Here is a 15,475-nt window from a genome sequence, read left to right as displayed (position 1 = left end):
GTCATTAAATAAAAAAGAAAGGGTACTCTCATGATTTGCATTCATCACTTCAGAACCAAGTACAGTGGACTGGGGTCCTTACAACCTGTATCACAACAATATATTTTAATTAGTGTTGTTGTGGATTTTTTAAAAGAGTCGTGATAATCGTTATACCCTCTAACATATACCCTCATCATAGAACCGTAGATCATTTGCCTTGGGATACACACCAAAAAAAAAGATTTATGATTCTGCATATCCTGAGACAAATGATCTACGGTTTTGTGATGGGAACGCATGTCAGAGGTGGGCATTAGAAAATCATTATTCTTTTAAAACTTACGATGTTATGTATGTTGACTTATTGGGGAAACACATTAAGAAGGCCTACAAGCAAATATTATACATGGTATGATACCGAAATTATAAGAGAAATGTTGGAAATCATACTAGTGAAATTATGTAGCCCAACCATAATTTTTCACATTATTTCACTCATGAAGTTAAAATTCCAAGTTACCATTAGACTTGAGACAATAATTATCCATCTTAATCATTTCCCACATTTGAATTTTTTTACCAGCTTATTAACTTGGAAGCTACGTATCTTATGATTTGTAATAAATCATGTCGTCTACGAAAGAAATAAAAAATATCAATAGGAGAGGGAACAAGCTTCATTTTTACAGATTTACAAAAAATCATGGGAAATATGCTTAGTGAGTGAGATAGAGATATACTTTCATCTAATTTAATAAAACTAATAAAAGTAAAATAGATAGTGTTGGAGGAACAAAATTTTGCATAAGCTACACCTTACATGTGGAAGCTCGAATATATATCAAATCAAGGGTAAAGAATCTTGACAAAAAGATGGTTGTAGGGAGACGGCGGTCCCTATCTCCTATCGAAATTTTTGATCTTTTTCTTTTTTTCCCTTTCTTTCTTTTTCGTTGAAGGATTTATTCGTGTGTATGTATATATATAATTTTCTTGACTTAATTACCTTCAAAGTAAAACGACAACAACAAAGCCTTATCCCAAAGAATTTGGGTTGGCAGATTATTTTTTTTAAAGAAAATGAATTTTAGTAATATCCATGGAATGTTTGAAATTTAGGTGATCCCTACATGTGCAAGAATAGGTCTTCATCCCTTGACCAAAAGTCAAGTTCAGTGATTTCAGAGTTGGAGCTTGCTCTCATGTCTGGTTCAATGAACCACAATCCAAATAAATGGGAGATCTTTATTTAACCATTTATTAGATTTGTGTACCATCTACTACTGCATCATTCTCTCCAATTGATTTAACTCATTTTCAACTCTAAGCAACCCCTTTATTTTATTTTATTTTATTTATTTTTAAAGTTTCTCAAGCAAGCAAATGTGTTATAATGTACTCCATGTTAGGTCCACTATTTTCTGTTCCCCCTTTTATTTTTTTTCTTTCTGAGACTTGAGAGGCCAAGTACTCAAATGTTTCTAGTATGGGACTCACTCTAAATGCACTCACACAATTCTAGCTAATACACACCAAGCCAGTGGAAGCACAACTACCACAACAACAAACCTAACTGCTTTGAATAATACAACATAAGGGTCTCACCATAAGGAAGGAAAGAAACAAGAAAAAGAAGGCCTATTGGGGTTCAAGTTATCATACTAATTAATGAAAATAAACATCACATTCATGGTGAGACAAAGCATGACTCAAGTACCTAACCCACCATCTCTTAGCCCTAATTTATGTTCCTCACCAAACAAAAATAAATAAATACATGTGGGAATGTGAATTAAAACAGATTATGTTACAAACATCATATGCGGTTCTACTATTTCCCTAAATTTAATGCAATTATAATGATATATTCTTCTGTACAAGATATATTATGGGCTTCACTTTATTGCTGCAAAAGATGTATGGTTATTGAGGTTGTTGCTTCTCTAACCTTGGATGTTGTGTAGCCTTTATGTGGAATGAATCCTATTTTTCTAGTTAACTCTCCTTTTTAATCTTTCAATTTTAATCAAAGTGTTGAAAAGGTAAAAAAAATTCACCCTTGAGGAGGTGGAAGAGGATGGGATTTATGGAAGAAATATCAATGGATTTTGGTAACTTTAATCAAACCTTAACCAAGTTAAACACAGAAACATTCAAACAAGAAAAATCAATGACTTCTGCAATTATTTTTATCTCAAAAAATTATGAAAAATCAATTACAATAGTCATATATATATATATATATATATGCTATACTTAAAGTTATAATCCTAACATGACTTAACATTGATGTTTTTAACCATGAGAAGTTAATCCTGCATAGAATTGATACCTTGTTAGTATTTTTATCATAACTTATCAGAATTGCAAAATTTTGGACTCGGTAGATAGGTAACTTAATAACCTTTTAAAAGACAAAAAAATCAACTTAATACAACAAGATTAAACCCCTTCAAAATAAGGCCTAAAGAAAAGTGATATAGGTAATACTTAGATTCATATATAACTCATAAAATAATCAGAAGGCAACTAAATCATCAAACATAAAAAATAAACTGATTTAAAACTAATCCCAATAAAATAAAAGTGAGAAAAAATAATTCTTGATTCAAACAAGTGACAAATCAAAAAATTGCAAAATTTCCATTGAAAACCCGTGATTGTAGATTTGATTTGTGTTCCGCATTAGTAGTCCTTGTTTTGTTTCCTTTGGAGGTCATCTCGTCTTCTTTTTAGTAAAGATATTTACATTTATTTAAAAGAAGAAGAAGAGAGAATTGATGGACCATATCCTTTGACACCATCCTTTCTTTGTGATAGTGTTGGGGAGCCCTTCTTCTGTTTTGGCATGCGATGGGAAAACCCAAATACATTTCGTGAGCTCTTCAAAGGTCCATTCACTAAAACTTCCTGGAAGAGAAGAAGATTATTGCAGTTCCTTATTTATTTATTGCATTGTCATTGTGATGAAAGAAACATGAGGGTCCTGGACATGTTTTGGACCAAAGGTTCTTAGATACTCTTGGTGCTACTTTTTATAGGAATTTAGATAATGTTATTTTGAAGATTTTGCTTTTATATAAGATGGTTTGATAGAGAGCTGACGGTTGCATTTTTCTGTTTGCTCTATAGTTTTGGTTCCTCATACAGTTTCTTTCATTTTTCAAATAAATCTTTTTCCCCCAATCAAAAGAAAAAGTTCCAAATCGTAAGGAACATTTTTTCTATTTCCACTTATGTTTCTATTTTATTTTATCAGTAAGCCTGTTTTTAAAGAGTTCAGTAATTCGGTGCTGATGGGATTTGAACCCAGGAGATTCTGTTTGATCTTTCTTTTGTTTATAGTATTATGTGACTGTTGTATTTAACAAGAGAGAGAACCCAATAAGAATTACAATTGAAGGGATTGAACCACAACCTGTGAGGGTAATGCCTACTCGAAAGATTTGGGTTCAATATTATAAGCCCCGGGTCCTGCATCTTCGTATGTAGATCCCATGCGTCAGCTTCAGATCAATGTCCTCACCAATTTTTCTAATTTTATATAATTGAACCTAAATAACCAAAGCCATGCTTCAGAGAGTGTTGCTTGTATGCTGATCTAAGGTGGGGTTTCATCCCCATAAAAGAGTACTGATTAAAGCAAAGCAAAACAAAACAAAACCAAAACATCACAATTACTTATCCCATAAGATCATTGATCCGGACATATACAAGTAAATTCATAAATTCCAAGGAAGGTCAATGTTGTATCAAAATTGGCATACATACTGAACTGAAAGGGGTCATCAAGAGAAAAATAGAGGGGCCCAAAATGCCACATGCTGATACAGTTAGCCTAGTTGATCAGCCAAAAACAGAACAAATTATGCACTTTTAATCATCTGTTGATGAATTGAGCAAGCACTTGAATCTTGATTCATCGCTGAAGTTTCAGTTCTGTCATGTAATACAGCAATTCCAAGGGAAATGCGTTTAAGGGTTCATAATTATAATGCGGCTTGGGAGGCCTTTTCCTCATGAGCTGATGTTTAAATAGATAGATAGAGGGATGATACGTTTTCTGTTCTTTGGACTTGTCAATGAGATTTTGACCATTTTCCTAGGATCACAAGTAACGAAGATTTAGTTCCTTAGCTAATATGTTGATTGAAGGGCTAAGACCCATGGCTCAGTTGGTTTGACACATTGCAAAGCAACTTTGAGGTTGCGGGTTCAAGTCTAGCTTACCCATAAAGAATAAAAAAATATATGTTGATTGAAGGGAAGAGCATTTCTAGCTTACCTGTTTGATAGTCCAATCAGGAGTAGGTCCAACTCCATCGAGATGTTGAAGCCCTGGGAAGAGGAGTTAATTTAGATCCCCCTAAACCACTTCCGTAAGAGAAAGGATGTCGTCGCGTGGATGAGCTTCTTCCACCCGAACCTCTATTTCATCTCCAACCTGTATCCCAACTGACACCAAAGCAGAAGCTTGCATTCCCACCTGAAAAATATTGATCCTTTTACTTGTGTTGAGAGGTAAAAAAGCCACGTGCTTAACATGATTGAAATAAGCAAAGTTGGATGTTAAAAGATAAATAATAAATAGATAATAATTGATTACATAAGATGTAATAGGTGACTATAGGCAAGAGATACACGATGTCCTCTTCTATATCTGTGTAGCAGAAATTATGAAGATTTAAACATTAACTAATCAGGAAGAGAATGAAAATAATCTCTCTTCTCTACAATTTGATCTACCAATCATATCCATGCAAGGAAAGATAGAAAATAAGAAATCACCAAGAATAGCCATAGCTATATATGAAAAAACTAAAAAATAAATAGAAGATCTTGGTTCTCAAACCCTCAGTAGTTTATGCTTTGATATCATCATCATCAAAGCCTTGTCCCAGAAATTTGGTGTCGGCCAGTTTATGCTTTGATATAGGGTATATTGTTAAAATAGTAAGTGAACATATCATCATCATTATATGCTTTGCACCCTATCAAAGCCTTTCTCCATTCAATGGATCAGAATTCATGAAAGGATTTGGCATATAGAGCTTCTATTGCCACACCAATTTTCACTAAGAGCATCCCAAGATGTGTACTAGTTTCGTCTTTGATATCACATGGATTGGGGTGCTCTTACCAGAGGAAAAGAATCGTATAAGGCTGCAGCTAGATGCTGAATTTGTCAGGTCCTTTGGAAGGGAGCGAGAACTCTAATCAAAAGTAGGGTATCAGATAAGTATTGTCAATTAATTTTTTTATAAATGTGCAGCAAAAAAGTGCGCATTTCATTCGACACTCTAGCCCATAAGGGTTTTGAGCTTAATGGCTATGACATGATTGTTGAGATGCATGCAAACTTGTTTCTGCAGACAACCAATTATTTTTAATCTATCTGATTTCTAATACATAAATCAGCTGGAGAGAAGGACGAAACATGATCATATGCAGCTGCCAAGGGAAAGCTTTTTTACCTCCAACAAAAGTAAGCCTGCCATCCGGTCTTTGATGAATCGGAGGATTAAAGCACGGAACTTCTTTCCCTTGGGCTGCCTTCTCAGAAACTCCAATAGCCAATACCGAAGACTGCTGCCATAAAGCCTTTTTGCTACTCTAACATGCATGTTTATCAATGATGCGATCCCTTCCAATTGACCAGCTGAGAATGGAGGAGAATCTTCTCTAAGAAAGGCTTTCACCTGCAAATATAAGCTGAAGAGTTTAAATCATTAATAACTTTAGGATGCATAGTAATATTGAGTGGGAGTCCAGCTGCCCTGTCTCTTAGTCTCAGTTCTTAAATCAACACCAAGCTGTGTATAACGGATACGAATCAGTGTCTCTGTTTGATGCTGATACAAAGTATTGTCACCCTGACCCCTAAAAGCCTAATACACTAACACATCCATAAAGGCATTGCATATGTTGAGAGAGATTCTTCTCAAATAAACGACACATTTAGGTAAGCTGATATGTGTAAAAATAAACAATATATGAATGATAGCTGAAAAGGAATAGATTAATGCTTGTTTCTAAGAGTGTTAGCACATGGCTGCCAAGGTATTCAAGATGGAAAATTCTTAGAAAATGTAGTGTCCTTGCTGCATAGGTGCCAAGGCTACCAGGTATGTGTCTTTGACAAACTTTTTGCAAAAGAGTAGGCATTTTCACAAAAAATTTATTACATATTTTGGGGGATTAATATCATAATCACAAACTTTATGGTTAGTCCATAAAATGAATACATTGAATGCCTATCATATCAACAAGAACTTGAGAAACACACCTGGTAGTGAGCAAGAAGATCCATATATCTACGGATGGGAGATGTAAACTGCACATAACCAGGTATACCCAAGACTCCATGACGTATAGGCTTCCTGAAATCCATTTCTGCTGCACGCATTAATTTGACATAAGCAGAGCTCCTCACAGGTCCCTCTGGAAGGTGGGCGAATGCCAGTGGATCAATGTTCGATTGGGGCTGCCCTCTGTAGGGTAAAGGAATATTATTAAAGGAACCAAAAGTAGCTACAGTCTCCCCACACAATATCATCATTTCCATAACAAGTCGCATTGCAGGATCTGCCTGATTTTCAACATAGAGATTGATGGAAGGTTCTGGATCATCCGGATTAGCCACCTTGACGCGTGCTTCTATAGTAGCACAGTCTATTGCGCCCTGAGGAATTCATAATTATTCTTAGGGAAAATGGTTCATATAATGGAATCATATGCAACACAAAATCCATCAAATATATTACTGATTAAGAGATTTGTACTCAATACGAGTGTTCAATAAAGCTTATTTTTTGTGTGGGGGTGGGGGAGATAAGCTGGACTTGAACCAATGACGTCAAAGTTACATTGCAGTATATCAATCGACTGAACCATGGATTCAAACCCGAGTGTTCAAATATGTCAGATCCTGGAGAAAGTGGGAAGACCAGTACTAGGAATTACATTTGTACAATTACCCATAGTGCAAGAAGCTTTGGTTATTACTTGTTAAAAAAAAAAAGAAAAAAAAAAGAGGAGCTTGGTCATTAAGAAAATAAAAGGTAACCACCCAAGATATTCTACTGAAGAGATATAAACAGGAATAACAGAAGGTATGGATTTATACAGAATTGAGTTGAAAAATCTTCTGCTGCATTTTTTTCCTTCTTAGAATTCTTTAATGGTGAGAAGAAAAGAATAAACCAACATTTGTGACGGTTTGGATGGAAGTGTCCTGGTCAGTGGCACAAATTCTCTGGAATCATAAAACTAAAATATAGGTTCATTTTTTGTTTTGTTTTTCAAATTCTTTAATGGAAAATAGAAAAAACTACAGAAAATAGTGAGACAACCCTTTGTGAAGATTCTGAAGGCATGGATTTAGACAGAATTGAGTTGAAAAATCTTCTGCTGCATTTTTTTCCTTCTTAGAATTCTTTAATGGTGAGAAGAAAATAATAAACCAACATTTGTGATGGTTTGGATGGAAGATAAGAGTCCTGGTCAGTGGCCCAAATTCTCTGGAATCATAAAACTAAAATATAGGTTCATTTTTTGTTTTATTTTTCAAATTCTTTAATGGAAAATAGAAAAAAACTACAGAAAATATTAAGACAACCCTTTGTGAAGGTTCTGGTGTAAAAAAGGTCCTGTACAGTGAGACAAAATTACTGGAATTATAGAACTAAAATATATCGTAAATTAACTAGTTAGAAAAACCTGTTGTCGACGCCATTGTAACCGGAGAGCAGCAGCCTCAGACAGAAGTTTAAGTTCAGTCTCTTCTTCCAGGTTCAAGTGAAGCAACTCATTTGCACTCTCGTAAGTTAACATATAGGTGGGTCTGATAATTGAGTTCTCTACCTTGTATTCTGCAATGCTATAATCCCCACATAGGGTGTCTCAGCAAGATAATAATGCTTTCAACCCTTCATACAACCTTGAAACAACCACCTTTGATGGCACAAGGTAAACCTATAATGTTGTATATATGGACTTGTGCACATGAATGGATTAGAGCCCATATGCAACGAGTACAAGGAAGGGAAATCTTCTATGTCAAAAATCAAGTTGTCTAGAATACTTTTAACATATATATATTTTTGATAAGTGTAAAAGCTTTATTAGAATAGAAAAAAAGGATGAGATAGTCCCCAATACAAGAGAAAAGAAGGATAAATAAAAAGAAAAGATAAGAAAGAAACAACCAAAGCAGCCCGAAGGAGAACCCTAGCCACTAATCCACTACAAGGCACACATAAAGTGGTTGGCCTTGCCTGGTAACAAGTACCCAATACCCTGAATTTCCCTTTGTATGCACTATTTAGCATCTGCACACTGACTACGGATTTACCTGATAGAGAAGAAAACAACCAATACATTTGCAACCTACCTGCCATCAGAGTGCAGTGTAACAGATACTGTGACTGCAGGACAAAGCTTTCCTTGTTGCATGCTCATTCCCTCCATAGCAAGTTTCTCCGGGAACATAGGAATAGTAGTAGTGGGCAAGAAAATAGAGGTTCCTCTTCTCATTGCATCTCTACACACCGAAAGCTATCTTAGGAATAATTTAGTGCAATATAACATGTTACCTGTAAGTTCTACAGACACTTTAAAGGTACCTGTCTATTTTGCTCCCTGGCTGAACTAAGCTAGTTGGATCAGCAACATGTATCCAAACTTTGATCCGGCCATCCTCCAGCCTCGTTGCACTCAAGGCATCGTCAAGCTGCATTTTTGTGGTCAATTAGAACTTAAAGAGTAAGGGTGTACCAAACAACTGAATTAGAAAAAAGGACAGCAAATCATTTCGAGATTCCCCAGAGCATTATTTGTCACAACAGCTAGATCTATACCTCATCAGCTTCATCAACATCTATTGTATAGACCTTCAAGTGTGTAAGATCTTTCCTGTTCATCTGAAACACAAATAGCAACAAATGCATATAAAAAATAAGAATATCAAAATGGCATTGGCTCAACCATAGTCAAAGGTCCCATCTTGAGTTTCAGTGACAAATGCTCGAGGGATGTCAGACCTCTCTTTTCTAGGGGTCTCAACAAGGATCTTAAGAAATAATATAAAAAAAAACAAATGCTAAATATGAGATATTCTATTATGGGCGAGTGTTTCCTCACTTGCGAGTTCAATCAACTTTTTGAACACTCCCTTCTATGATACCACATCATCTACAACAATAGATTTTTAAGGAAATCTTGTTTAGTTGTTAACCATTTTGATTCAACTTACAAACTATCACAGCTATAGGTGATGTACCATCATTAAAAAGTGGGTTTGAAATATAATTTTAGTTAATAAGTGAGGAATACTCATATGTTCCTCGTAATAAACATCAAAATCTCGCTTTTTTTTTTTAATCGATAGTCTTCCAATGACCCAAAAATAAAATAAAAACAAAGATAAAAGATTTTCTAAGATAGGAAATTTCCTTAAGAAATTAATTTTACAAATTTCCTATAAATCTCTCTAATATCACAAGTTCTAAAAATTATGAGGTACTTGCAATGGAGAGGAGACCTACCTTATCGGGATCAGTGGAGTCTGCCAAAAGGATTTCAGCAGCCAACAGAATCTCATCTGAATGTTCAGAATGGACGTTGATCTTCAAGAGATCGAGATTGACATGTAATGGGAAATACCCAATATCCATGAGGAGATTTACTGCAGAAGACGACAACTTCGGTAGCCCCATCGCCTTGAGGATCTACCAAAATAGCATTATGCACATATAAAAAATTTGTGTATTCCGTTGATATATAGGGAATTAAAAAGAGTAACTGGCCTTCTAGTAGGCTTTCAACAAAGAAAAAGAGTTTTCTTCTGGCAAAGAATAGAATGCCATCTGAACGCAAATAATCACAATAATCACCAGGTTCCTCTTTACTAGCCTCTTAAATTTAGATCAGTGCAAGTATGGCAACTAAAACATAGGTTGTACTATACACTTGAATCATAAAATTACCATTCCAGCTGTTCTCTTCTGATCGTCATTATTGCAAGCATCAATGGCATAAGCCTCAAGAGACTCAATTCTGTGCTGAATTCTTTCTTCCGCCATCCATGACCCTTTGGGAGGTTTAGAATTTGGAGGCATCTCCTTGGCAGATATCAGTAACTTTACAAACTCCTGAAGTTCCTTTTCTGCTGCCTCCTTTGCATCCTTCTTCCGTATAAGTTCTTCAACCTAAATTTGCAACAAAAAAAAAAAAAAAAAGTAACAATACATTTGAAATCACTTAAAAAAATCAAGTAGGCAATGAGCCATGACTCACCCAAACAACTAAACTTGAATTACATACATTGTCGGTAGCAAATGACAATTGTGTTAAGATCCCGAAAGCATAAGGTATCCAATTAAAAACTGGCCTTCACAGATCCAGTTTTAGACCTTAGATTGGGGGGTTTCCAAAAAAGCAATCGCTGGAAACTTCAATTTCGGCAGTGCATCTTGAGAGTGGCATGCCATTACGGGTCCTACTGAGTTTTAATTTAGGAATGCCCACATACATGATACATCAGAGTCGGATAACGTACTAAGCATATCAACTAATGAAATACTTTTGATGCATTGTTTCAACTGTTAGCAATTTGATTAAAACCTAATTATGAGTTAAACAGATTGGAGATATACTATAGTTAATACTTATTATAGGAGAAAATATTAGAGCATCATATGTAAATTAGAAAGGATTAAAAAGGGGGCGTAGCAACTTTCCTGAGATGAATCCTATAAAATCAACAAAGTTCCACTATCAATCTGAAACTTTCTGGGATAATGAACTGAACTATTCAGTGACCTGACCAGAAGTTCAACAAGTGAGCAGGTCCCAAAACAGGTTCAGGCAAACATCAATCCCAAATTTTATTAAAAAATGATTCACAATCAGTAGAACTGTTTGAGATAAAGCCAATTAAATTGGAAATAATCAACTTGGATGGTCAATACATTTAAACTGATTCCGACTTATTTTTTCATTCTGTCCCCTATCCATTTCTTCATTTTAAATGAATTTATTTATAAATCATTTGACGTCATGGTTGAACTGGTTAACTGGCTCAGCAATTACTCTTGCTCAATGATTTTCCACTGTCACAAAATTGGAGCTATTGATAAAGCCTAATAGAGAACAGAGAGAAAGCGACCCAAAGCTCCTGCAAGCTGCACATTTATCTGCATAAAGAAGGTCTCATGTGTTCTCTGAAGTCAAACTAGGAGACTTTTTATTGAAAAACTGAGGTGTGTTTTTCTAAACTTTACAAAACACAAAATCAGTACTTTTGAACAAATGAGTCTTGAAGGTATTTGAGATGAACCCAAACTGAAGAAAGTTATCATGTTGTTTATAGTAATATTGCAAATCAACCCTAAAAGTATTAGTAGCTGACTTTGAAACTGCTGAGAAATGGCTGTTTCTTAACTGCCCAATTCAATAGTGAAAAAAAATAATCTAAAACTGTTCATTCACTCACGGAACTAAAGCAGAGGTGAAAAATAACATTCAAAATATGAGCACCTTTTTATTCTTATTTTTTTTAAGAAAACAGGACAAACTTTGGAGTAGATACTTTCTCAGACCTCTTCTTGAGTAATTAGCCACCCACCTCCCACTAATAATAAATCCCTTTTAATCTATATGCTATAGGACCTTTCCTTAATCTTCTACAGTTTTCTGATTTTCCAAGAACCTACAAAAAGTTTCATTGAAGTCATGACCCCACAACCCAAATTTTGGTGAACTTGCACACAAGAGCCAACCTGGTCAGTTATTTCTAGCCATTGCATTAGAGAATTTTTCATCCTGGGTTTGAAATCCAATGTTCTACTCATGGACCCGGCCATAATCAAAATTGCTGAAATCCAATGTCTAGAAATCACAATCCAGGCTGATCTTTTTTCGAGCAGGCCCACAAAGCTGGGCCAAAAGATTTATGTGGTCAGTGGGTGCAAAAGAAGTGTGTCGAATGGCATGTTTGGGGTGTGGAGTGATCGAGTGTTCAGTAACCCCAGGGTCATGACTAATTGTCCTTTCTCGTGAATCTATAACCACAATTTCTCTGAGTTCCACTTTGATTTGTTGAGGCAGCTAGGAAAACTCCAACAGAAAGTTTAGGTCACTTGTTGAAACTTAAAGGTGGTGTAATCCATTTAATCCTCCATATACTAGTATCAGCTTCAAAAAAAAAAAAAAAAAAAGGGAGGAAGAATACAAGAGAGATGAATAAAAGAAGGAAGAACAAACAACCGGGTAACAATCATGAAAATATAACGCATTAATGAATAATTAAATGATGGAACAGAACTGTTATACAGCTATGACCAAACAAACTTTTCTTTCATGAGCCCCATTACACCAAAATTACCACGTAAGAGGCAACAAAAATGAAAATGATAAATACCTGCACTGTAGAACGAGGCCCATAAACAGAACGGGATCCTTTAGCCTCCACTACACTGAAGTAAATTTCATCTTTTGATAGCAACAAATGGGCACAATAGCTCTCCAGAGGCTCCATGCTACCAAAAATAATCTGTAATTTGAGCATTATTAAGCTCATTAAAGAGGCAGTTGAACAGAACTAATCTTACAAGAAGATGTTACCTCTGCTAGTCCTTCCGCTGTTATTGACTTGTTCTTTTCCAGAAGCTCCATCCAAGCATACTCAAGCAGCGTTGGATCCTACTCCAAATAACAGTAACAATAACTTCATCCGTAAACAGACAACTATCCATACCTTCACCAGTACTTTGATAAAAGAACATACCAAGTTATTTTCAGCTCTTTCAATAAAATCCGAGATCTCCATGTGGTCAAAATTTTCAACACCAGGGACAATGTACGTAACTTGTTGGGGCTTAATTGAAGATGTAACCCCATTCTGTTTCGAGATGGTCAAAGAGAACAGTCCATCAGAATATTCAAAATAATGCTACTCTTTAAGAATGGAACAAATAAACAAATATCAATTTTATTTTATTTTATGGGTAAGCTGGACTTGAACCCATGACCTCAAAGTTAATTTGAAATGTGTCAAACCAACTATCTTGAACACACAGCAACCTATTCAACAAGTGGAAAAAGTTATATCTACAAGAACCTGATCGGTCACCATCCAGTTCTTTTTTCCATCAGGTTTCAGAGCAACAGCCAGTAATATTCTTTCAGAATCTTTGCGAAATTCCAGAAGTAATCCTTTCTGCAAGACCCTCTTTCCGAGTTTATCTTCAACAAGCTCTCCACTGCTCACCAATCCCATTCTGCAAAATCTACATATTTATACAACAAAGCCCCTTATCCCAAAGATTTGGTTCATCTAAACGAATCCTGTTACTCCATTCCATTATGTCCAAAGCCAAGTCTCTTGGTTATTGAGAATGAGTTCATATATGCTTTTGTTGTCTCCATCTACATTCTTTTGGGTATTCTCTTGCTCTTCTAGGACCTTCAACTTGAATAATTCTTCTAAGTAGGGCCCTTACAAGCAAGGTTTAAAATGTCATACCGATTGAATGTTTCGGTTAATTAGAAAACTGATACGGTATCCTGACCGATGCATTCCTGAAACATTCATTGTTTCATATCTGCCTTAGCCAATACCGATACATATTGGCTGACACATTCCGATATTTTTAAACCATGCTTACAAGCACCCCCAAAACTTGTTTTTTTTTTTTAATAATTAAGAAAAAATTGATTTTTCTTGCATTGCTTATGTGGATTGTTTTACTCCAAAAATTAGAAACCCATTAGCAAAAAAATCCAATCTAGAATATCAGAGCTGAAACTAGAATTTTACGAAAATTCGAACTCTCAAAGGGGGAGAAGAATTCAAGATGTCTGTATTTTATGAGTTAAACAGCTAACAAATATACAGATACAAGGGAAGGTTTGCTTACTTGATTGAAGCACGAATTCTTTTTCTAGCTCGAATTTCTTCGAGCTCTTCCATGACGCTGTCGACAAGGCTGTGAATGGAGCGGCTTCGAAAGCTGCCATGGCAAAGGAGAAGCTCTCTGGACCAGAAAACCGGAGAACTAAACTCTAATCTAGTGTTTTTGTGAAGTTTCGACGGAACAAAACGGTAGAAACGACAACGAAATGCAGAGAGAGGGGGAGAAGAAGCAGAGCGAATGATGGAGCAGCTGTTCACTGCTCGAACCGCCATAGTATATATAAACTATGAGCCCTAAAGAAGGAGAGTTGCAGGTTTCATGGAGGTCGATTGTAAGGAAATTTGAGAATAATCGATGGAGATTCTTCGCAGAAAAATAGTAGATTTCTGAAGAGAATTACAGGAACGAAAGGAAAACGGGGTTCTTTCGTTCTTGTCGATAAGTTGAACACTTGAAGTTGAACTTGGTAATAAGCGAGAAGTCTCTTTAATTTTACTAAAATACCCATTACTTTATGTTACCGAAAATGCCGCGACTGAACGAGATACATGACTAATCTGCCCCATATTTAACTAATAAGATAGGAGAGCTTATATTGCCACACCAACTTTTCTGTTATATAGTAGGTTGGGGTATTTTTTTGATAATTACACCCCTCACATTTTTTTCCCCTTCTACACCACTATCTGGTATCTGCACGTTTTGTCCAAGGTTATTAAATCGGATCAGATTAGACTCGAATCCTGTAAATTACAATTCACGAGGATTTAAGTTTCGATAAGAATCCAATCCAATTTGTAACCTAATGAATAAGTTCTTGATCAACCATGTTCGGATTAGATAATGCCCCAATATGATAAATGCGAGGAAGTACGTAAATTATATTATATATTTTGTTTTAAATATTAGTAAAGTTTATCAATATTTTGTATATCAGATCAGGACCCCTTGTATTCTTATCATATGGGATTTGGATCGTTATAGTGAGATCCAATAAAAACCCAGTCAGACAAGAGTCCAGACCCATTGTTATGTGCTTGGAGCCTTTATTTTTTTCTTTTTGGATAGGTAAAAAATTTATTTAAAAGAAAAACAAAAATTGCCCTTTACATTGCACTCCAATAAAAATATTAATAAAGATCCGCAAATGAATTTCTTTTTTTTTTTTGATAAGTGTAAATTTTAATAATAAAAAAAAAGAATGAATAAAGATGGTCGAGATTAGGGGTGTAACTTGGTTCGATTTGATTCGGTTTGAAGTCAAATTGGAATCAAACCGACATAGGTTAGTTCCACTAAATAAGAACCAGAACCGAACCAAATTCCATTGGAACTAGACTAAACTAAAGTTGGTTTGGTTCGAAGGATTGCCAGTATTCTATGAATTGTAAGTAATATTTTTTAATGAAAAAACAAACATATAATAAATATAAAATTTCATACAACAATCACTAATTTATCTATAAAAATTCATTAATTTATTCATAAAAAATCACTAATCTATGTCTTAACTCCTAAAATAATTTATAATAATTATTATGTACATATATATTTATTTATTACATAGGAGTTCGATT

General features: G+C 35.1%; 1 protein-coding gene across 4 annotated transcripts; it reads right to left on the bottom strand.

Moving 5' to 3' along the window:
- Positions 1-3,246: 3,246 nt before the first annotated feature.
- EMB2730 (Ribonuclease II/R family protein) lies at positions 3,247-14,358 on the bottom strand. 4 transcript variants are annotated; one of them, XM_086451985.1, is made up of 15 exons: positions 13,902-14,357; positions 13,103-13,271; positions 12,770-12,883; positions 12,607-12,684; positions 12,404-12,535; positions 9,969-10,190; positions 9,528-9,710; positions 8,841-8,903; positions 8,607-8,713; positions 8,375-8,524; positions 7,702-7,861; positions 6,269-6,664; positions 5,457-5,681; positions 4,268-4,468; positions 3,247-3,536 (listed from the first exon to the last, which is right to left on the bottom strand). In XM_086451985.1, exons 1-14 carry the CDS (start codon positions 14,168-14,170, stop codon positions 4,349-4,351), a joined length of 2,388 nt encoding a protein of 795 aa, XP_086308111.1. In that variant the 5' UTR covers positions 14,171-14,357; the 3' UTR covers positions 3,247-3,536; positions 4,268-4,348. The 4 variants fall into 4 exon arrangements, with proteins under 4 accessions (XP_086308111.1, XP_086308110.1, XP_086308112.1 ...); XM_086451984.1 differs by lacking the exon at positions 3,247-3,536 and adding an exon at positions 3,643-4,084; XM_086451986.1 differs by lacking the exon at positions 3,247-3,536 and adding an exon at positions 3,643-4,084 and having other exon boundaries at positions 13,103-13,262.
- Positions 14,359-15,475: the final 1,117 nt, after the last annotated feature.

The sequence above is a fragment of the Akebia trifoliata genome, chromosome 8, assembly GCF_017979445.1.
Source record: "Akebia trifoliata isolate Shusen 1 chromosome 8, ASM1797944v1, whole genome shotgun sequence".
NCBI classification, from domain to species: Eukaryota; Viridiplantae; Streptophyta; class Magnoliopsida; order Ranunculales; family Lardizabalaceae; genus Akebia; species Akebia trifoliata.
Note: the sequence above shows the minus strand (reverse complement) of the source record. Positions and strands in the feature narration are given on the sequence as shown.